This window comes from Seriola aureovittata, chromosome 4 (genome assembly GCF_021018895.1).
Source record: "Seriola aureovittata isolate HTS-2021-v1 ecotype China chromosome 4, ASM2101889v1, whole genome shotgun sequence".
NCBI lineage: Eukaryota > Metazoa > Chordata > Actinopteri > Carangiformes > Carangidae > Seriola > Seriola aureovittata.
The window spans coordinates 19,108,171-19,130,475 of NC_079367.1; the positions used below are offsets into that span (position 1 = coordinate 19,108,171).

The window sequence follows — 22,305 nt, forward strand, 5'->3', positions numbered from 1 at the left end:
AATTAAGAAATTGTGTTATTTAATTAATAACTAAATATTAAAATTTAATAACACAATTTCTTAATTATAACTGTTCATTTGATAATAAATCAGTTTTTTATATTTTCAGTAAAAGTGGGAGTATCTGAATATATTCAAGAATAATACGTGTGCATGTAATTAACATAATGTGGGAAATTGTTTGTTTGCAATAAGGACAATCCTGGTTGCAAACACTTCAATCAAAAAGTGTCCATAACTTCAAAACTATAGAATAATATTATTTAAATGACAGAAGGAGAATATCAATATGAAGTCTGAACTCAATTTCTGGCTGAAAGTATGAGGAAGTTTTTGAAGCTTAAGAAGCACAGCTGGAGTTGCTGAGTTTAACTCTTTCTTACATAACTGACCCCAATACCTACTTGTCTATACACATGCTAAAACTGAATTAACTTTTGATGTCCAGTAAGTATGATTTACTAAATGAAGATAATGTGAATTTGGCAATAAACAGGATGGATATAGACATGTTTCCATAAGATGTTTTTATTTCAAAAAGCATAAGCATTAAAATCTTACCCTACATTTTATCACATTAACAGTACATTGTAATGAATGTAATTCTGTTTAAGCCTATGGCAGTTCATGGTGAAAAAAGTACTCAGAAACAGAAATACCTCAATGTAGAAATACTCTATAAAGAAATATCTCTATAAATATTTTATTGACAATAATGTACAGTAGTTTTGTCAACAAAATATCCTTGAGTAAATCACTGATTATGCAGAATGACCCCAGTACTGTTATAATCTACAATACACTGGATTATTATTATTGATGCATTGACTTGTTTTAAGTTTGCGGTTGATTACTATAAAGCTTTTATTCTTCCAAGATATTTTCTGTTGGACAGTTTAATTTGTAGCAAAGCATCACATGTGTACAAAGACACAACATGTAACTAGTAAGTTCACCTGCCATTGAATAATAATTTCATGGCAAACTCCAATCAACACTGCCCTAGCTCACTTATCTCTGATTGGTTAGTAGAGGCCAGTGAGTCCTGCCGTCAGCTAAGATTATAAAATGTCACATTTAAGTTTGCTTTGACCCCAGCCTGGGTGTCTCTGCCCCATCAGGATCTGGGAGTAGAGAATGTCACCAGTGATAATAGGACTGGCTTTGGTGGTGCTCCTGGTGGTGTTTGTAGCAGCAGAGGAGGAAGCTCCTTTCTGTCAGATACTGGGGAGTCCAGAGTCCCCTCTCTTGTCTAAAGAGGGAGATGTCATGATTGGGGGAGCCTTTTCCATCCACAGCAAAATCACACAACCTCCACTTTCCTTTACAGAGAAACCAACACGCCTCACATGTTCCAGGTAATTCTATGCACTGTATAACAATGCTTTCTCATGAATTTTGTCACAGTGAACACAAGTTTTTATTATGCTGCTTTTGTCTCAGTGTCAACCTCAGGGAGTTTCGATTTGCCCAGACCATGATTTTTGCAATCGAAGAAATTAACAAAAGTGACTTCCTTCTTCCCAATGTTTCTATTGGGTACCGTATTTATGACAACTGTGGCTCAACATTATCCTCAATGCGTGCTGTGATGGCCTTGATAAACGGTGATGAGTGGACTGTGGGAAAGAGCTGCTCCGGTCAATCAGCTGTTCATGCTATTATCGGGGAGTCTGAGTCCTCTTCAACCATTGTGTTGTCACGCACCACAGGACCATTCCAAATACCAGTGGTAAGATGGATGTCTATGTGTATCAATGTGTATATTATGTGCGACTCTCTTTATTCTGTCCCTCTCTTTGTCTCAGATAAGTCATTCAGCTACTTGTGAGTGTTTGAGCAGCAGGAAGGAGTATCCCTCTTTTTTTCGAACGATCGCTAGTGACCTCTACCAAAGCCAAGCCCTCGCCCAGCTGGTCAAGCACTTTGGCTGGACCTGGGTCGGGGCAGTCAACAGCGACAGTGACTATGGTAACAATGGCATGGCAATCTTCCTTGCTGCTGCCCAAGAGGAAGGTGTGTGTGTGGAGTATACAGAGAAATTTCACAGGGCTGAACCAGAAAAACTCATGAAAGTGGTAGAGGTGATCCGTAAGAGCTCTGCCCGGGTAATTGTGGGTTTCCTAGCCCATGTCGAGATGAACAACCTTCTAGAGCAGTTGAGTCTGCACAACATCACAGGCCGACAGTTCATTGGTGTGGAGGCCTGGATCACCGCTGACAGCCTTGTGACTCCTACCAGCTTTAGTGTGCTGGGAGGTTCACTGGGCTTTGCTGTGCAAAAAGCCAATATCAGTGGCCTGAATGATTTCTTAATCAAAGATTTCTGGGAGAGAGATTTTAAGTGCAATGAAGCAAACAGGGACAGCATGACAGAAACAGCACCTTGCAAAGAAAACAACAATGTAATTGAGCTAAAAGATTACAATGATGATGTGACAGAGCTGAGATACTCCAGCAACATCTACAAAGCCATCTATGCTGTGGCCTACTCTCTGCACAGCATACTGAAGTGCTCATATAGTCAGGGATGTGACAAGACGGTGGAGGTTACTCCCTGGCAGGTAAAATGATGACGACATAATTGTTTATCTCCAAGTTCAATCAATATACTGACATACAGGTTTGTCTCACCCCTTTTAGGTAGTGCAGTCTCTAAAGCAAGTGAACTTTACAATTAAGAATGGGGACCGGGTGTGGTTTGACAGCACTGGAGCAGCCGTGGCCCGGTATGAGGTGGTGAACTGGCAGCGTGGATCAGCCGGGTCGGTCCACTTCAAACCAGTCGGTTACTATGACGCCTCCCTGCCTCCAGGACAGAAGTTTGTCCTCAAGACTGAAGCCATAATGTGGCCTGGAGGAAACACTGAGGCAAATATGTTAATTTATAGTATAACATAAATTTATATAAGGCTACGGTTTAGCAATGCCATGTAAATTGACACTAACTAATAACATTTATTTTTCTTTGATTCAAAGCTGCCTGTGTCAGTGTGCAGTGAGAGCTGTCGCCCAGGAACTCATAAAGTCCTTCAAAAAGGAAAACCTGTCTGCTGCTACAACTGTATACCATGTGCAGAGGGAGAAATCAGCAACATCACAGGTGCCACAAACCTGAAATATGGCAATTTGGTTACACTGTTTGCTTGCTCACACTGCATCATTTTGAAGTTTGCTATGGTACAGGCTATTATTCACGTTTTTAGGATGTAAGTAATCGAATTACAATAATAACATTGTTTCTATTGCAGATTCTAATGGATGCAAAAAGTGTCCTGAAGAGTATTGGTCCAATCAAAACAGAGATTCGTGTATTCTGAAAAATGTTGAGTTCCTCTCTTTCACGGAGGTTATGGGTAAAATACTTGTGTTTTTCACTTTGTTTGGTTTACTCCTTACCTTAATTGTGGCCACTTTATTCTTGATCAATAAGGACACTCCCTTGGTAAAGGCCAACAACTCTGAGCTGAGCTTCCTGCTGCTCTTCTCCTTGACCCTGTGTTTCCTGTGTTCTCTGACCTTCATCGGCCGGCCCTCTGAGTGGTCCTGCATGCTGCGACACACTGCGTTCGGTATCACCTTTGTCCTCTGTATCTCTTGTATTCTTGGGAAAACTATAGTGGTGTTGATGGCCTTCAGAGCTACACTTCCAGGCAGTAATGTAATGAAGTGGTTTGGGCCTGCACAGCAGAGACTCAGCGTTGTGGCTTTCACTCTCATACAGGTTTTAATTTGTATACTTTGGCTGACTATCAACCCTCCATTCCCCTTCAAAAATATGAGCCACTATAAGGAGAAGATTATACTCGAGTGTGCTTTAGGCTCAGCTGTAGGCTTCTGGGCTGTGTTGGGATACATAGGGCTCTTAGCTATGTTATGTTTTGTGCTCGCTTTTCTGGCTCGAAAGCTGCCTGACAATTTCAATGAAGCTAAATTTATCACCTTCAGCATGTTGATATTCTGTGCAGTCTGGATCACCTTTATCCCAGCATATGTCAGCTCTCCTGGGAAGTTCACTGTGGCTGTGGAGATATTTGCTATTCTGGCTTCCAGTTATGGGATACTTTTCTGTATATTTGCACCGAAATGCGTCATTATTGTACTCAAACCTGAGTTGAACACAAAGAAAAATCTGATGGGGAAAACCTGATGAACATGATTAAATCCAGCTATCTGTTTAAAGAAATGACAGTATAACCTGGCTTTCCTTAAATTTTGGCATGACCTGAGCATACTAATCATTAAAACATTACATAAAACATTATTTAGCAATTCCTTTTTTTCCACATCAACACCTTGCTAAAAGTAACAATACTTTTATCGGAGTTAATTCAACATTGTGGACTGGAAGTTTAACTGTTATTTTAGATAATATCATGATGTATTGAATCCTACCTAGCTGGTACTAGACAGTTAAACATGTTTTACAATTTCTGTCATTAAAATTGTTTTTACAGTAAATTAATTAAACTGAAGATTCACTGTATTAATTTTTTTTTTTATTTCATATAAATAAGAAAGAGCTTGCACAGAGGCCCTCATCATGTACAGTGCTGTCACACAACTGTAATATCCATGTATTTTACAAAAGCATGTGGCTCAAATTGACACAATCCCCCAAACATAGCTGATGAAATTATGAATAAAGATCTGAACCTTAATTTATCAGGAACAATCATTCAGACATTCACACCTCGACCCTGACCAGTACAGCCGTAGTATGAGCTGTAGACCACTGCATAGCTCCACTGAAGCTGGTTGGGAGTTAAAGGCCTTGCTCAAGGACACATCACTGGTCAAGAGATTGAGCCGATACTCTATAAGTCACAAGAAAGTACAAGAAGTATCATCAGGTACATGACATTTATTAAGTAAAATAGGTCCAGGGTTTTATTCCTACATGGTATGGCTAGAAGTGAGGTTATACTGTTCAATACATGCCAGAAAAAAACGAAATAAATAAATAAAAAATGTTGACTGGATGAGAAGAATTTATCCTCTGTACAGTGCTTCACTAAGATATTTCAGATCAAGCTTGTAGCTCTACTCTACTACTGAAATTACAGCAGTCTAAGCTGCTTTTTGGTGAGTCCCTGGAGTACTTCATTAGACTCAGATATACTTAGCGTCGGCCATGCCAAATCAGTTATTCTTAGCATGCATTTCAATGGATTAAGTATGAGTACGTTAACATAAGCATACCAACAACCACTGACACATGACAGGCTTGCGTTTAAGACAACCGTTAGCATGTTAGTATGCTACAATTCTGGCTGCTTTTAGTGCCTAACTACTTGACATTTAATATACTATACTCAAACCCCAATTTTTTTTTGCCCATAAAATATTTGCACATGGCAGCTACACTATGTTTAAGATTAAGGAAAGACTTTGGTTATAGCAAATACATTATGGTTAAATTATGGTTAAGCAATTAAAACACTAAGTTTAGAAATATTGTAGATATGGTTGACATAGTCAGACTCGCTTCATGTTGCATCCACCACCACAACCTCCACACCACTACTTCCGGCTGGCGTACTGTGTTTTTCTGGATTGATTTTTTTTTTTTTTTTTTTTTTTTAAACATAATTATACAAAACATGCCACAACATCCCAACATCTCGGCCACAGTCAAGGGCAGCTGAGGCATTTAGTTGTTCAGTTGATACTGATCTACAAACCGCTTCCTTTGTACTAATACACTGTGCCAAAACGGTTCATACAATGTAATCTCAACCATTCGCTGCACTGCACTCTGTCAAAACCTTTCTTTACTTGAAGGCCAAGTGCAGTGTGAAGGCAGTACATGCTTGTGTTCTCATGTAGCAAGAAAATGACATGTATCTGCATTCCTCCACCATCAAAATGTTTTGATCATATTTTTGGTTTCCGGATCTGAAGCATTTTTATTTCAATGCCCCAAACAAACAATACTTTTTAAATTTTAATTATGTAACTGTTTACTTTAGTATTTTTAGTATTACTGTTGTAACTATTAAACTTATCTAAAAAGTATTCAAAAAGTATACAAGTAATGCACATTTTGGTTCACATATTTGTTGGAACAATTATTTTATATAGCCTAGTGTTTCTCCAGGATTTGTTTGCCAGCGGTTCTTTATCTATTTTCCCCTTCTTACTCTTTTAGATTTGGTACAACTTATTTGCTGCAAATAAGTATATAAATAATGAATTAAAAAAAAAACACTTTCTTCTATGCAGGCTTCTTGATATCCTCACTTTGCATCAAAAGAATGTTTAAATGCCCCCCCTCATCACATCTGCCTACAATTTCATTTACAGCTTAAAGTGATAATGACATAATAGTCTTAAGAACAGATTATACCATGGCGGATGAAGAACAGCAAAGTGGTCTGACATCATCACACTATGATTTGATAGGAGGACCTCAATCTTTTCTGCACAAGTATAAAAGCTCTGCCCAAGAGCTACATGTTTTGGTCAATGATAGAAGACGCCTTCACAGCGTACAGGTTTGTGTGAGCGTGTGTGACCCTCTTTGTACCAGATGAGTGACATTGTCTATGTAATGTTATTGTTTGTGTTTTTTATTGGAGCCATTGGAGCAGAGGAATACACTGCACTCTGTGAGATGCTGGGCAGCCCAGAGTTTCCTGTGTTATCTAAGGGAGGTGATTTCACTATTGGAGGAGCATTCTCCATCCATAGCCAAATCACAAAGCCTCCACTCTCCTTCACAGACACTCCAGAGCCTCTCATATGCTCCAGGTACTGTTTGTCGTCTCCTTTCTCAGTTGCTGGTTTCTAAAAACAGAAGAAAAAGTTGCACAAGGTCTGAAAACTGTTCTTACTCTTTTCAGGATAAATTTCAGAGAATTTCATTTTGCCCAAACAATGATTTTTGCCATTGAGGAGATCAATAATAGCAGCTCTCTACTGCCTAATATCTCAATTGGTTATAAAGTATTTGACAGCTGTGGTTCAGCACTGCCTGCAACACGTGCAGTGATGGGTCTGATGAATGGAGAGGAAAGGATTTTGGGAAAAAACTGCTCCAGCCAGTCATCCGTTCACGCCATCATCGGAGCATCTGAGTCCTCCTCTACTATTGTGATGCTACGCATTTTAGGGATTTTCCAAATACCAGTGGTAAATGTTTGTAATATTTATGTTGCAATTTTGATTTTTCCCTTTTTTCCCCCCAAAAGACTTGATCTCACTTTTTTTGGAATCTGGAAAATCTGGTGATATTATGGCTATTTTTTTTTTTTTTTGGGCAATGCTACAGTTGGGATTAAGGTTGCCAGGCCTTACAAAAATGCAGTAGAATTCAGTCTCTGACTGAGATGCTATTGATGTATCATTGTCTCCCTCCTTTTCTTTTCTATTAGATAAGCCACTTTGCCACATGTGCTTGTCTGAGTAACAGAAAGGAGTATCCCTCCTTCTTCAGAACCATCCCCAGTGACTACTACCAGAGCAGAGCCCTGGCAAAACTGGTGAAGCACTTTGGCTGGACGTGGGTCGGAGCGGTTCGAAGTGACACTGACTATGGTAACAATGGCATGGCAACATTTATCACGGCTGCAAGTCAGGAAGGAGTTTGTATTGAGTACTCAGAGGCCATATCAAGAACTGACCCCAGTGAGCAGATTTCCAGAGTGGTCAGAGTGATCCGTAGTGGTACTGCAAAAGTCTTAGTAGCCTTCCTTTCGCAGAGTGAGATGAACATTCTGCTTGAGGAAGCTGTCAAGCATAACATGACTGGGTTGCAGTGGGTTGGCAGTGAATCCTGGATTACAGCAGGTCATTTGGCCAATAAGAAGTACTCTGCCATCCTGATGGGGTCTCTGGGCTTCACCATTAGAAAGACAAGGATCACAGGCCTGCAAAAGTTTCTTTTACAGGTTAACCCACGTCAGGACCCTCAGAGTAATGTGCTGAGAGAGTTCTGGGAAGCAACCTTTGGCTGCAGTTTCCAATCCAGTCTGCATGGACAGACCCAGTGCTCTGGCTCTGAGAGGCTAGAGGACATAAACAATCCTTTCACAGATGTGTCAGAGCTAAGGATATCTAACAATGTCTATAAGGCTGTGTATGCTGTGGCTCATGCCATGCATAGCATGTTTAAATGTGGACAAAGTGGTGAAGAGTCCTGTATATGGAAAGATCATTTAGAGCCAAAACAGGTAAGAGATTGCCTTCAAAAGTCATGTAAATGATTTAAATAATATAAGTTATTCACCACAATTCTCTATTGGTAGATTGTGGAACATCTACAAGGTGTGAATTTTACTCTTCAGTCAGGAGAGAGAGTGTATTTTGATGGAAATGGAGACCCTGCAGCGACGTACGAGCTGGTAAACTGGCAGAAAAACCAAGCAGGAGACACTGTGTTTGTGGCTGTGGGGAGCTATGATGCTTCACTGCCAAATGGAAAACAGTTTACCATGAATGGAATAAACATAATATGGGCTGATGGATCCTTTAAGGTATTAAAAGTCTTGAATATGTTACACTCATTATGGAGGTGCATAAGTGCGTAGGAACAGATGTGATATGGAAATGATAAAAACAAAAATTAGTTTTACTATCACATCACTATGTACATTTTGTATGAGTATGAACTATTCCCTGAGCCAGGCCCATTAAGGATTGTTAGGGAAGTCACATGTAGAAATCAAATAAATCCTCAAAATCAAAATTAAAGAGTGGTTATCATTATATTTTGAACCACTACAGGTAGAGTCACAAAAACAATGTTTTTCATGACATACACATACATTCTTATTTGATTTTTATTCATTTGCAGTTTTCCTACTGCTTTTTAATAAGTGGAGCAGTGTTAACAAAACAGCAGTTGCGTTAATTACTGACATGCAAAATTTCACTTCTAATGTAGATGAATGGGATAGAACAAGGTTTCTAAAGCTCTAGAGTTTGACAAAAAAAATGATTTAAGTAATTTATATATTACGTAATGATGAATAAATCAAACCAATTAAATTAAGTGTTTGGGCAACAGGACGAACAAACTGTAACTGTTGAGCTGTGGTGTTGTTGCAGAGGCCTCATTCTGTCTGTAGTGAGAGTTGTCTGCCAGGTTTCCGGCAGGCTGTGATTAAAGGCAAACCCATCTGCTGTTTCTCCTGCATCGCCTGTGCTGCTGGGGAGATCAGCAACTCCAGCAGTGAGTAAACACTTTCCTAATTGTCATTTATAATAATATCACATTTGTTCATAATCACTCACCTATGTCATTAAATGTAGCCAGTGCTTATTTTAATGAGTGTTATCACAACTTGCAGCATGAAAACATTTCTGTGTTTCGTGTTTTCCATACAGATACAGTAGAGTGTTCACGGTGTCCACTGGAGTACTGGTCAAATGAAGATCACAACCAGTGTGTCCCAATGGTGATCGAGTTCCTGTCTTATGGAGAAACCATGGGGGCTCTCCTCACTACCTTCTCATTATTTGGAGCAAGTTTAACGCTAGTGGTATCGTGTGTTTTCTTTTGGTTTCGTCACACACCTCTTGTCAAAGCCAGTAACTCTGAGTTGAGCTTCCTGCTGCTCTTCTCCCTGACCCTGTGTTTCCTGTGTTCTCTGACCTTCATCGGCCGCCCCACTGAGTGGTCGTGCATGCTGCGACACACTTCATTCGGCATCACCTTTGCCTTGTGCATGTCTTGTATCTTGGCTAAAACCATAGCTGTGGTGATGGCCTTTAATGCTAAAAGGCCAGCAAACACAGTTCCTCAGTGTTCTGTTCCGCTTCAGAGAACAAGTGTTCTCAGCTGTACTTTACTGCAAGTTTTAATTTGTGTGCTGTGGTTAACTCTTGCCCCACCATTCCCCTACAAAAACACAGCTCATGCCACTGAAAGGATTATTCTAGAGTGTGATTTAGGTTCACCTGCAGCCTTCTGGGCTGTGTTGGGGTATATAGGACTCCTGGCTTTGCTATGCTTCATCCTTGCTTTTCTGGCTCGAAAGCTGCCTGATAATTTCAATGAAGCCAAATTCATCACCTTCAGCATGTTGATATTCTGCGCAGTCTGGGCCACTTTTATCCCAGCGTATGTCAGCTCTCCTGGGAAGTTCACTGTGGCTGTGGAGATATTTGCTATTCTGGCCTCAAGCTTTGGTTTGCTTTTCTGTATATATGCTCCAAAATGTTATATTTTACTACTGAAACCAGAGAGGAATACTAAAAAGCATATGATGGAGAGAAACCAGTCAAAACCCCTCTAAATGAGTATAGTAACAAGGACCAACAAGTGTTCTAAAGAAGTTTCTTCTGCCTCCTTTGAACTTTAAACAATATGCAGATTACTCGCTTGTTCACATGTAGTTATACATTGCATTAGATTTGAAGTACAGTACATTTGATTGGGATATACTTTCTCTGTGACATATTTGATGTGGAAAATAAAGTTCAGCTCCTCCTGGTTTTAGCATCCTTGGGGCGATGGGACAGAAATTTTGTTTACCTTGTATTCCATGATTTAGCTTGAAATTAAAAGTCAAAATTTAAATTAAATATAGACAACAGCAGCTCCGGTTTGTGAAATGATTATTGTAAGGAATTGGTTGGGCTAAAAACAAAAGATGATGAGCAAACATGGTAGGCCATCTAATAGGCCCATCTATCTGTCAGTCACACCACAATCGCTGTCATTGGTGGAGATAAATGGTATTCACATATGCTGCACCCAAGCCCCTGAGGCTTTGTGATAGTTAAAAGAAAAACCCTATAAAATGGTTCAGACTAGGGTGATTTTATCTATGGGCCTTGGGTGGTAAATACTGAGGTGAACAATCATGCTGCTGATAGCAGATCTATTGCTTATTTCCCTTCTGGCTGTCAGAGGAGGGAGGCCTGTGTGTCAAACATATGGCACAAAAGAACTGTCTCAGTTTTCTATGGAGGGAGACATCAACATTGGAGGCATTTTCTCCTTCCATCAGAACCCAGTCAGTGTCAATCCAGCTCTACAAGGTAACCCAGGAACAATCCAGTGTGAAGGGTAAGAAAAGCAATGTAATTGTACTTGTAAATCTAATTGCAGTATGTGTTGTTTGTGTAAATCCTAGTGTTCTCATTTAGGTTTCACACTTTTTACTTTTCACAAATTGTACAATTTGTTCTTCTCCTCTCCTTTTTCCAGACTGGACCCAGGAGAGCTCCAGTATGCATACACTATGATGTTTGCTATAGAGGAGATCAACAACAGCTCAGAGCTGCTGCCAGGAGTCACACTGGGCTACCGGATCTTTGACTCCTGCCCCAGTATCCCTCTGTCCATCAGGGCATCGCTAAACCTGATGAATAGGTATTCAGCATTGTGGACTGGACGTTAACTGTTATTTTAGATAATATCATGATGTATTTAAATCCTACCTAGCTGGTACTACAGACAGTTAAACATGTTTTACAATTTCTGTCATTAAAATTGTTTTTACAGTAAATTAATTAAACTGAAGATTCACTGTATTCATTTTTGTTTTATTTCATATAAATAAGAAAGAGCTTGCATAGAGGCCCTCATCATGTACAGTGCTGTCACACAACTGTAATATCCATGTATTTTACAAAAGCATGTGGCTCAAATTGACACAATCCCCCAAACATAGCTGATGAAATTATGAATAAAGATCTGAACCTTAATTTATTAGGAACGATCATTCAGACATTCACACCTCGACCCTGACCAGTACAGCCGTAGTATGAGCTGTAGACCACTGCATAGCTCCACTGAAGCTGGTTGGGAGTTAAAGGGCTTGCTCAAGGACACATCACTGGTCAAGAGATTGAGCCGATACTCTATAAGTCACAAGAAAGTACAAGATGTATCATCAGGTACATGACATTTATTAAGTAAAATAGGTCCAGGGTTTCATTCCTACATGGTATGGCTAGAAATTAGGTTATATTGTTCAATACATGCCAGAAAAAAACCGAAATAAATAAATAAAAAATGTTGGCTGGATGAGAAGAATTTATCCTCTGTACAGTGCTTCACTAAGATATTTCAGATCAAGCTTGTAGCTCTACTCTACTACTGAAATTACAGCAGTCTAAGCTGCTTTTTGGTGAGTCCCTGGAGCACTTCATTAGACTCAGATATACTTAGCGTCGGCCATGCCAAATCAGTTATTCTTAGCATGCATTTCAATGGATTAAGTATGAGTACGTTAACATAAGCATACTAACAACCACTGACACATGACAGGCCTGCGTTTAAGACAACCGTTAGCATGTTAGTATGCTACAATTCTGGCTGCTTTTAGTGCCTAACTACTTGACATTTAATATACTATACTCAAACCCCAATTTCTTTTTTTTTGCCCATAAAATATTTGCACATGGCAGCTACACTATGTTTAAGATTAAGGAAAGACTGTGGTTATAGCAAATACATTATGGTCAAATTATGGTTATGGTTAAGCAATTAAAACACTAAGTTTAGAAATATTGTAGATATGGTTGACATAAATATGAATGGTAATTGCAAAAGTGTAACAAGACCCAAACACCAGTCTGCAGACTCCTGCAAGAAGTCAGACTCGCTTCATGTTGCATCCACCGCCACAACCTCCACACCACTACTTCCGGCTGGCATACTGTGTTTTTCTGGATTGATTTTTTATTTATTTATTTTTTTAACATAATTAGACAAAACATGCCACAACATCCCAACATCCCGGCCACAGTGAAGGGCAGCTGAGGCATTTAGTTGTTCAGTTGATACTGATCTACAAACCGCTTCCTTTGTACTAATACACTGTGCCAAAACGGTTCATACAATGTATTCTCAAACATTCGCTGCACTGCACTCTGTCAAAACCTTTCTTCACTTGAAGGCCAAGTGCAGTGTGAAGGCAGTACATGCTTGTGTTCTCATGTAGCAAGAAAATGACATGTATCTGCATTCCTCCACCATCAAAATGTTTTGATCATATTTTTGGTTTCCGGATCTGAAGCATTTTTATTTCAATGCCCCAAACAAACAATACTTTTTAAATTTTAATTATGTAACTGTTTACTTTAGTATTTTTAGTATTACTGTTGTAACTATTAAACTTATCTAAAAAGTATTCAAAAAGTATACAAGTAATGCACATTTTGGTTCACATATTTGTTGGAACAATTATTTTATATAGCCTAGTGTTTCTCCAGGATTTGTTTGCCAGCGGTTCTTTATCTATTTTCCCCTTCTTACTCTTTTAGATTTGGTACAACTTATTTGCTGCAAATAAGTATATAAATAATGAATTTTAAAAAAAAACACTTTCTTCTATGCAGGCTTCTTGATATCCTCACTTTGCATCAAAAGAATGTTTAAATGCCCCCCCTCATCACATCTGCCTACAATTTCATTTACAGCTTAAAGTGATAATGACATAATAGTCTTAAGAACAGATTATACCATGGCAGATGAAGAACAGCAAAGTGGTCTGACATCATCACACTATGATTTGATAGGAGGACCTCAATCTTTTCTGCACAAGTATAAAAGCTCTGCCCAAGAGCTACATGTTTTGGTCAATGATAGAAGACGCCTTCACAGCGTACAGGTTTGTGTGAGCGTGTGTGACCCTCTTTGTACCAGATGTGTGACATTGTCTATGTAATGTTATTGTTTGTGTTTTTTATTGGAGCCATTGGAGCAGAGGAATACACTGCACTCTGTGAGATGCTGGGCAGCCCAGAGTTTCCTGTGTTATCTAAGGGAGGTGATTTCACTATTGGAGGAGCATTCTCCATCCATAGCCAAATCACAAAGCCTCCACTCTCCTTCACAGACACTCCAGAGCCTCTCATATGCTCCAGGTACTGTTTGTCGTCTCCTTTCTCGGTTGCTGGTTTCTAAAAACAAAAGAAAAAGTTGCACAAGGTCTGAAAACTGTTCTTACTCTTTTCAGGATAAATTTCAGAGAATTTCATTTTGCCCAAACAATGATTTTTGCCATTGAGGAGATCAATAATAGCAGCTCTCTACTGCCTAATATCTCAATTGGTTATAAAGTATTTGACAGCTGTGGTTCAACACTGCCTGCAACACGTGCAGTGATGGGTCTGATGAATGGAGAGGAAAGGATTTTGGGAAAAAACTGCTCCAGCCAGTCATCCGTTCACGCCATCATCGGAGCATCTGAGTCCTCCTCTACTATTGTGATGCTACGCATTTCAGGGATTTTCCAAATACCAGTGGTAAATGTTTGTAATATCTATGTTGCAATTTTGATTTTTCCCTTTTTTCCCCCCAAAAGACTTGATCTCACTTTTTTTGGAATCTGGAAAATCTGGTGATGTTATGGCTATTTTTTTTTTTTTTTGGGCAATGCTACAGTTGGGATTAAGGTTGCCAGGCCTTACAAAAATGCAGCAGAATTCAGTCTCTGACTGAAATGCTATTGATGTATCATTGTCTCCCTCCTTTTCTTTTCTATTAGATAAGCCACTTTGCCACATGTGCTTGTCTGAGTAACAGAAAGGAGTATCCCTCCTTCTTCAGAACCATCCCCAGTGACTACTACCAGAGCAGAGCCCTGGCAAAACTGGTGAAGCACCTTGGCTGGACGTGGGTCGGAGCGGTTCGCAGTGACAATGACTATGGTAACAATGGCATGGCAACATTTATCACGGCTGCAAGCCAGGAAGGAGTTTGTATTGAGTACTCAGAGGCCATATCAAGAACTGACCCCAGTGAGCAGATTTCCAGGGTGGTCAGAGTGATCCGTAGTGGTACTGCAAAAGTCTTAGTAGCCTTCCTTTCGCAGAGTGAGATGAACATTCTGCTTGAGGAAGCTGTCAAGCATAACATGACTGGGTTGCAGTGGGTTGGCAGTGAATCCTGGATTACAGCAGGTCATTTGGCCAATAAGAAGTACTCTGCCATCCTGATGGGGTCTCTGGGCTTCACCATTAGAAAGACAAGGATCACAGGCCTGCAAAAGTTTCTTTTACAGGTTAACCCACGTCAGGACCCTCAGAGTAATGTGCTGAGAGAGTTCTGGGAAGCAACCTTTGGCTGCAGTTTCCAATCCAGTCTGCATGGACAGACCCAGTGCTCTGGCTCTGAGAGGCTAGAGGACATAAACAATCCTTTCACAGATGTGTCAGAGCTAAGGATATCTAACAATGTCTATAAGGCTGTGTATGCTGTGGCTCATGCCATGCATAGCATGTTTAAATGTGGACAGAGTGGTGAAGAGTCCTGTATATGGAAAGATCATTTAGAGCCAAAACAGGTAAGAGATTGCCTTCAAAAGTCATGTAAATTATTTAAATAATATAAGTTATTCACCACAATTCTCTATTGGTAGATTGTGGAACATCTACAAGGTGTGAATTTTACTCTTCAGTCAGGAGAGAGAGTGTATTTTGATGGAAATGGAGACCCTGCAGCGACGTACGAGCTGGTAAACTGGCAGAAAAACCAAGCAGGAGACACTGTGTTTGTGGCTGTGGGGAGCTATGATGCTTCACTGCCAAATGGAAAACAGTTTACCATGAATGGAATAAACATAATATGGGCTGATGGATCCTTTAAGGTATTAAAAGTCTTGAATATGTTACACTCATTATGGAGGTGCATAAGTGCGTAGGAACAGATGTGATATGGAAATGATAAAAACGAAAATTAGTTTTATTATCACATCACTTGCTGTACATTTTGTATGAGTATGAACTATTCCCTGAGCCAGGCCCATTAAGGATTGTTAGGGAAGTCACATGTAGAAATCAAATAAATCCTCAAAATCAAAATTAAAGAGCGGTTATCATTATGATATTTTGAACCACTACAGGTAGAGTCAAAAAAACAATGTTTTTCATGACATACACATATATTCTTATTTGATTTTTATTCATTATTTTGCAGTTTTCCTACTGCTTTTTAATAAGTGGAGCAGTGTTAACAAAACAGCAGTTGCGTTAATTACTGACATGCAAAATTTCACTTCTAATGTAGATGAATGGGATAGAACAAGGTTTCTAAAGCTCTAGAGTTTGACAAAAAAACGATTTAAGTAATTTATATATTACGTAATGATGAATAAATCAAACCAATTAAATTAAGTGTTTGGGCAACAGGACGAACAAACTGTAACTGTTGAGCTGTGGTGTTGTTGCAGAGGCCTCATTCTGTCTGTAGTGAGAGTTGTCTGCCAGGTTTCCGGCAGGCTGTGATTAAAGGCAAACCCATCTGCTGTTTCTCCTGCATCGCCTGTGCTGCTGGGGAGATCAGCAACTCCAGCAGTGAGTAAACACTTTCCTAATTGTCATTTATAATAATATCACATTTGTTCATAATCACTCACCTATGTCATTAAATGTAGCCAGTGCTTATTTTAATGAGTGTTATCACAACTTGCAGCATGAAAACATTTCTGTGTTTCGTGTTTTCCATACAGATACAGTAGAGTGTTCACGGTGTCCACTGGAGTACTGGTCAAATGAAGATCACAACCAGTGTGTCCCAATGGTGATCGAGTTCCTGTCTTATGGAGAAACCATGGGGGCTCTCCTCACTACCTTCTCATTATTTGGAGCAAGTTTAACGCTAGTGGTATCGTGTGTTTTCTTTTGGTTTCGTCACACACCTCTTGTCAAAGCCAGTAACTCTGAGCTGAGCTTCCTGCTGCTCTTCTCCCTGACCCTGTGTTTCCTGTGTTCTCTGACCTTCATCGGCCGCCCCACTGAGTGGTCGTGCATGCTGCGACACACTTCATTCGGCATCACCTTTGCCTTGTGCATGTCTTGTATCTTGGCTAAAACCATAGCTGTGGTGATGGCCTTTAATGCTAAAAGGCCAGCAAACACAGTTCCTCAGTGTTCTGTTCCGCTTCAGAGAACAAGTGTTCTCAGCTGTACTTTACTGCAGGTTTTAATTTGTGTGCTGTGGTTAACTCTTGCCCCACCATTCCCCTACAAAAACACAGCTCATGCCACTGAAAGGATTATTCTAGAGTGTGATTTAGGTTCACCTGTAGCCTTCTGGGCTGTGTTGGGGTATATAGGACTCCTGGCTTTGCTATGCTTCATCCTTGCTTTTCTGGCTCGAAAGCTGCCTGATAATTTCAATGAAGCCAAATTCATCACCTTCAGCATGTTGATATTCTGCGCAGTCTGGGCCACTTTTATCCCAGCGTATGTCAGCTCTCCTGGGAAGTTCACTGTGGCTGTGGAGATATTTGCAATTCTGGCCTCAAGCTTTGGTTTGCTTTTCTGTATATATGCTCCAAAATGTTATATTTTACTACTGAAACCAGAGAGGAATACTAAAAAGCATATGATGGAGAGAAACCAGTCAAGACCCCTCTAAATGAGTATAGTAACAAGGACCAACAAGTGTTCTAAAGAAGTTTCTTCTGCCTCCTTTGAACTTTAAACAATATGCAGATTACTCGCTTGTTCACATGTAGTTATACATTGCATTAGATTTGAAGTACAGTACATTTGATTGGGATATACTTTCTCTGTGACATATTTGATGTGGAAAATAAAGTTCAGCTCCTCCTGGTTTTAGCATCCTTGGGGCGATGGGACAGAAATTTTGTTTACCTTGTATTCCATGATTTAGCTTGAAATTAAAAGTCAAAATTTAAATTAAATATAGACAACAGCAGCTCCGGTTTGTGAAATGATTATTGTAAGGAATTGGTTGGGCTAAAAACAAAAGATGATGAGCAAACATGGTAGGCCATCTAATAGGCCCATCTATCTGTCAGTCACACCACAATCGCTGTCATTGGTGGAGATAAATGGTATTCACATATGCTGCACCCAAGCCCCTGAGGCTTTGTGATAGTTAAAAGAAAAACCCTATAAAATGGTTCAGACTAGGGTGATTTTATCTATGGGCCTTGGGTGGTAAATACTGAGGTGAACAATCATGCTGCTGATAGCAGATCTATTGCTTATTTCCCTTCTGGCTGTCAGAGGAGGGAGGCCTGTGTGTCAAACATATGGCACAAAAGAACTGTCTCAGTTTTCTATGGAGGGAGACATCAACATTGGAGGCATTTTCTCCTTCCATCAGAACCCAGTCAGTGTCAATCCAGCTCTACAAGGTAACCCAGGAACAATCCAGTGTGAAGGGTAAGAAAAGCAATGTAATTGTACTTGTAAATCTAATTGCAGTATGTGTTGTTTGTGTAAATCCTTGTGTTCTCATTTAGGTTTCACACTTTTTACTTTTCACAAATTGTACAATTTGTTCTTCTCCTCTCCTTTTTCCAGACTGGACCCAGGAGAGCTCCAGTATGCATACACTATGATGTTTGCTATAGAGGAGATCAACAACAGCTCAGAGCTGCTGCCAGGAGTCACACTGGGCTACCGGATCTTTGACTCCTGCCCCAGTATCCCTCTGTCCATCAGGGCATCGCTAAACCTGATGAATAGGTATGAGAGCGGGGAAGGCAGCTGTAACAAACTCTCCAGTGTGCATGCTGTCATAGGGGAAACCACATCCACCTCTACAATAGGTATTGCACGCACCATGGGACCCTTCCATATACCTGTGGTGAGTGCTAAGGGCATGCACATTCACACACATGAAATGTCAAATGAATGTGTTGTTTAATGAGAAGTATTAATATGTGAAAATGCTTTATAATGTGTGGTTTATATCAGGTATTGAAGACATCCTTGCCTTAATGAACTGCAGAAACGCGATGAAAATGTGCCATTTCTCTCCATTACTTGTGTTTCAGATCAGTCATTCAGCTACTTGTGCATGTCTTAGTAACAGAAGAGACTATCCTTCTTTCTTCAGAACCATACCTAGTGACCTTTACCAGAGCAAAGCATTGGCAAAACTGGTGAAACACTTTGGCTGGACATGGGTAGGGGCTATTAGAACTAACAGTGACTATGGGAACGGTGGCATGGCCACTTTCCTGGAAGCAGCTGAAAAGGAAGGCGTTTGTGTTGAGTACTCAGTGGCTATTTATAGGACTGACCCAAGAAAGTGGTTCTTAGAGGTGGTGAACATTATAAAGAAATCTACCTCTAAAGTAATAGTGGCTTTTGCTGATGGCACAGACCTTGACATCCTTATCAAAGAGCTCCATGCTCAAAATGTGACAGGCCTGCAGTGGGTGGGCAGTGAGGGCTGGATCACTTATCGCTATATTGCCTCTTCAGTAAACTATGCTGTGGTCCAGGGGGCAGTGGGCTTTGCAGCACTCAATGCTTACATCCCTGGACTGCAGGAGTTTCTGGCTAACAGCAGGCCCTCCACGACACCAGGTGACCGGGGATTGGTGGAGTTGTGGGAGATGGTGTTCAGCTGCACCCTGACTCCCCAAGCAGAGACTCACACTCAGGGATCAGTCACAGCCTGCACTGGGAGGGAGTCTCTGCGGGACACAAGCACACGCTTCACAGATGTTTCAGATGCCAGTCTGCTGAATAATGTTTACAAGGCCACATACGCTGTAGGTCATGCACTGCACATGCTATTTACTTGCAAAGATGGACAGGGGCCTTTTGAGAACAACACTTGTGCTGATAGGGAAAATATCCAACCATGGCAGGTAAACACAGCATGCAATGTTCCGACATAAAAACCACTGAGCATGCTAATAATGATGCAGTAAAACAACATCACTGTTTCTCTGCAGGTGCTGCATTATCTGACCCAGGTCAATTTCACCACGAAGATTGGTGAAAATGTGTTCTTTGATGAGTTGGGTGACCCTGTGGCACGTTATGCACTGGTAAACTGGCAGATGGATGAGACAGGTTACATACTCTTTGAGACCATTGGTTACTATGATGCCTCCCAGCCTGAGGGCCAGCAGTTTGAGATGAAAGCGGACGTGAAAGCCATCTGGGCAGGCGAGAATCTCGACGTAAGTTAATGTATTGATGATTTAAAAAAAAAAAAATTATTTTATTTTGGGTTATCATTTTTCATTCACTATAAACAGTTGTGTGACACTTATGAGTCTAGAAGTGAAGTTATGAAAGTTTTTTTTTTTTAATGCTGTCATTGTGATGCAGGTGCCGAGGTCCATTTGCAGTGAGAGCTGTCTGCCTGGGACCCGTCGGGCCTTTGTTAAGGGCAAACCCATCTGCTGTTTTGATTGCATCACCTGTGCTGACGGGGAGTTCAGCAACAGCACAAGTGAGACAGCAGGATTCCTAGCTGTTACTCTTGCATTTACCGTATTTTTGCTGGGCAAAATCACTGCCAGCACTTTAATGATGTATCTGAAGATGTGTGTGCTGTACAGCCTAAACATATTTATGTTTTCAGATGCAGTGAAATGTGACAAATGTCCCCCTGAGTACAAGTCCAACGAAGAGAGGAACAGCTGTGACTTGAAAGCCATTGAGTTCCTCACCTTCAGGGAACTGATGGGCATACTGTTGGTCACCTTCTCTGTCTTTGGTGCCTGCCTGGCAATGACTATAGCCCTGATATTTTTCCACTACCGACAAACTCCTATTGTCAGGGCCAACAACTCTGAGCTGAGCTTCCTGCTGCTCTTCTCCTTGACCCTGTGTTTCCTGTGTTCTCTGACCTTCATCGGCCGGCCCTCTGAGTGGTCCTGCATGCTGCGACACACTGCGTTCGGTATCACCTTTGTCCTCTGTATCTCTTGTATTCTTGGGAAAACTATAGTGGTGTTGATGGCCTTCAGAGCTACACTTCCAGGCAGTAATATGATGAAGTGGTTTGGGCCTGCACAGCAGAGACTCAGCGTTCTGGCTTTCACTTTCATACAGGTTTTAATTTGTATACTTTGGCTGACAATCAACCCTCCATTTCCCTTCAAAAATATGAGCCACTATAAGGAGAAGATTATACTCGAGTGTGCTTTAGGCTCAGCTGTAGGCTTCTGGGCTGTGTTGGGATACATAGGGCTCTTAGCTATGTTATGTTTTGTGCTCGCTTTTCTGGCTCGAAAGCTGCCTGACAATTTCAATGAAGCTAAATTTATCACCTTCAGCATGTTGATATTCTGTGCAGTCTGGATCACCTTTATCCCAGCATATGTCAGCTCTCCTGGGAAGTTCACTGTAGCTGTGGAGATATTTGCTATTCTGGCCTCCAGTTATGGAATGCTGTTTTGTATTTTTTTGCCCAAGTGCTACATAATTTTATTAAAACCTGAAAACAATACAAAGAAACATTTGATGGGTAAAGTGACATCGAGAGCCCTTTGAGTTTGTCACATCACAACAATAGATTGAATGTTATAATCTTTCTATGTCTCTTCTTATCTTAGTTGATACATAGCTAAACTAAACATAGTGTAACTACACTAAATTATTCAAGAAGTAAAAAGGCTGAGTCTCTAGCTTGAATGAAAAATCAATTTAGAGCTTTACACAGATATTCTTACAGTGTCTGTATCTCAACAGTCGAGATGACATGGAAATTATTCTCATAAGCTAAATATTGCATACATGAACAAACAACACCTGGAATGTGGCAGCTGTCTGTCATGTAAGTTGATTAGCTATATATTTTTCTTTTTGGGGGAGGGAGAAATTTAAACAAATAAATATTTGCATTTGTTAATATGTATTAATGAACGTGAAATAAAATTCAAATGTTATTAAAAGGTGAACCCTTTTTTGTGTAGTTTTTGTCACAGACATTAAAAAGATATATATTTATTAACCCCTTAGTACAGACACGGTACATATGCACTTCAGTAAACGATATAAAGACATGAGAAGGCAGTACACATTAAAGAGACAGGATTATTTCAGTGTCAGGAAGGCACAAACTCCTAATTAAATATGAAAATGATTGAATTCCTTCAGCCCAGTCTATCACTCTAGTCTCTTGAACCATAAGGTAATGACATACAGTGGAGCATATGATGACGGAGTTTTCATACGTTGTTGGCTCATGCATGTCAGTTTTGCTGATTAATTACACAGTGCCTGTTGGGGTCAAGCCAGTTGGGCTTCTATGTGTATCAGTTATAGTATAAACTGTGCTCATACACACAGTCTCGGATATGTTCTATATACAGCATAAACCATAAATGAATTCATTCAAACGTCTCTCCTATTCTCAATGAGAGGCTCGTAATAGATGGATGTGTTTTTGTTAAATATTTATATGCCAACATGTGTTATCTTGTTTTAACCTTACCGAACACTTTGATATGGCAATGTCAAGAATACATTTTCATACATATTTTATGCACTGCATGATTGGAAAACTTCTTGACCTCGGTGTTAAATGGATCAAAAAGTATTTAAATGACAGAGCCCATGAGATGCAGGGGGGCGTGAACTGTCATTGCTCTACATGCTATAAATAACCAGAAGCTGATT

At 40.2% G+C, this 22,305-nt stretch overlaps 3 protein-coding genes and 1 pseudogene across 3 annotated transcripts; all 4 read left to right on the plus strand.

The window, feature by feature from the left end:
- The first annotated feature begins 1,254 nt into the window (after positions 1-1,254).
- LOC130168062 (extracellular calcium-sensing receptor-like) lies at positions 1,255-4,150 on the plus strand. The gene is made up of 6 exons (XM_056374642.1): positions 1,255-1,358; positions 1,444-1,732; positions 1,809-2,564; positions 2,644-2,871; positions 2,980-3,103; positions 3,252-4,150. Exons 1-6 carry the CDS (start codon positions 1,270-1,272, stop codon positions 4,148-4,150), a joined length of 2,385 nt encoding a protein of 794 aa, XP_056230617.1. The 5' UTR covers positions 1,255-1,269.
- Positions 4,151-6,556: 2,406 nt separating this feature from the next.
- Positions 6,557-10,241, plus strand: LOC130168052 (extracellular calcium-sensing receptor-like). Its single transcript, XM_056374632.1, has 6 exons — positions 6,557-6,753; positions 6,846-7,134; positions 7,377-8,174; positions 8,250-8,477; positions 9,052-9,175; positions 9,331-10,241. Exons 1-6 carry the CDS (start codon positions 6,617-6,619, stop codon positions 10,239-10,241), a joined length of 2,487 nt encoding a protein of 828 aa, XP_056230607.1. The 5' UTR covers positions 6,557-6,616.
- A 3,431-nt stretch (positions 10,242-13,672) lies between these two features.
- Positions 13,673-17,382, plus strand: LOC130168051 (extracellular calcium-sensing receptor-like). The gene is made up of 6 exons (XM_056374631.1): positions 13,673-13,824; positions 13,917-14,205; positions 14,448-15,245; positions 15,321-15,548; positions 16,131-16,254; positions 16,410-17,382. Exons 1-6 carry the CDS (start codon positions 13,688-13,690, stop codon positions 17,318-17,320), a joined length of 2,487 nt encoding a protein of 828 aa, XP_056230606.1. The 5' UTR covers positions 13,673-13,687; the 3' UTR covers positions 17,321-17,382.
- A 525-nt stretch (positions 17,383-17,907) lies between these two features.
- Positions 17,908-21,571, plus strand: LOC130168046 (extracellular calcium-sensing receptor-like; annotated as a pseudogene).
- Positions 21,572-22,305: the final 734 nt, after the last annotated feature.

Coding starts and splice junctions, on each gene's coding strand:
- LOC130168062 (XM_056374642.1), top strand. CDS start 1,270: ATGATTGGGGGAGCCTTTTCCATCCACAGCAAAATCACACAACCTCCA. Junction 1,733..1,808: donor GACCATTCCAAATACCAGTG/GTAAGATGGATG, acceptor TCTTTGTCTCAG/ATAAGTCATTCAGCTACTTG. Junction 3,104..3,251: donor AGAAATCAGCAACATCACAG/GTGCCACAAACC, acceptor TTTCTATTGCAG/ATTCTAATGGATGCAAAAAG.
- LOC130168052 (XM_056374632.1), top strand. CDS start 6,617: ATGCTGGGCAGCCCAGAGTTTCCTGTGTTATCTAAGGGAGGTGATTTC. Junction 8,478..9,051: donor GGGCTGATGGATCCTTTAAG/GTATTAAAAGTC, acceptor GTGTTGTTGCAG/AGGCCTCATTCTGTCTGTAG. Junction 9,176..9,330: donor GGAGATCAGCAACTCCAGCA/GTGAGTAAACAC, acceptor TTTTCCATACAG/ATACAGTAGAGTGTTCACGG.
- LOC130168051 (XM_056374631.1), top strand. CDS start 13,688: ATGCTGGGCAGCCCAGAGTTTCCTGTGTTATCTAAGGGAGGTGATTTC. Junction 15,549..16,130: donor GGGCTGATGGATCCTTTAAG/GTATTAAAAGTC, acceptor GTGTTGTTGCAG/AGGCCTCATTCTGTCTGTAG. Junction 16,255..16,409: donor GGAGATCAGCAACTCCAGCA/GTGAGTAAACAC, acceptor TTTTCCATACAG/ATACAGTAGAGTGTTCACGG.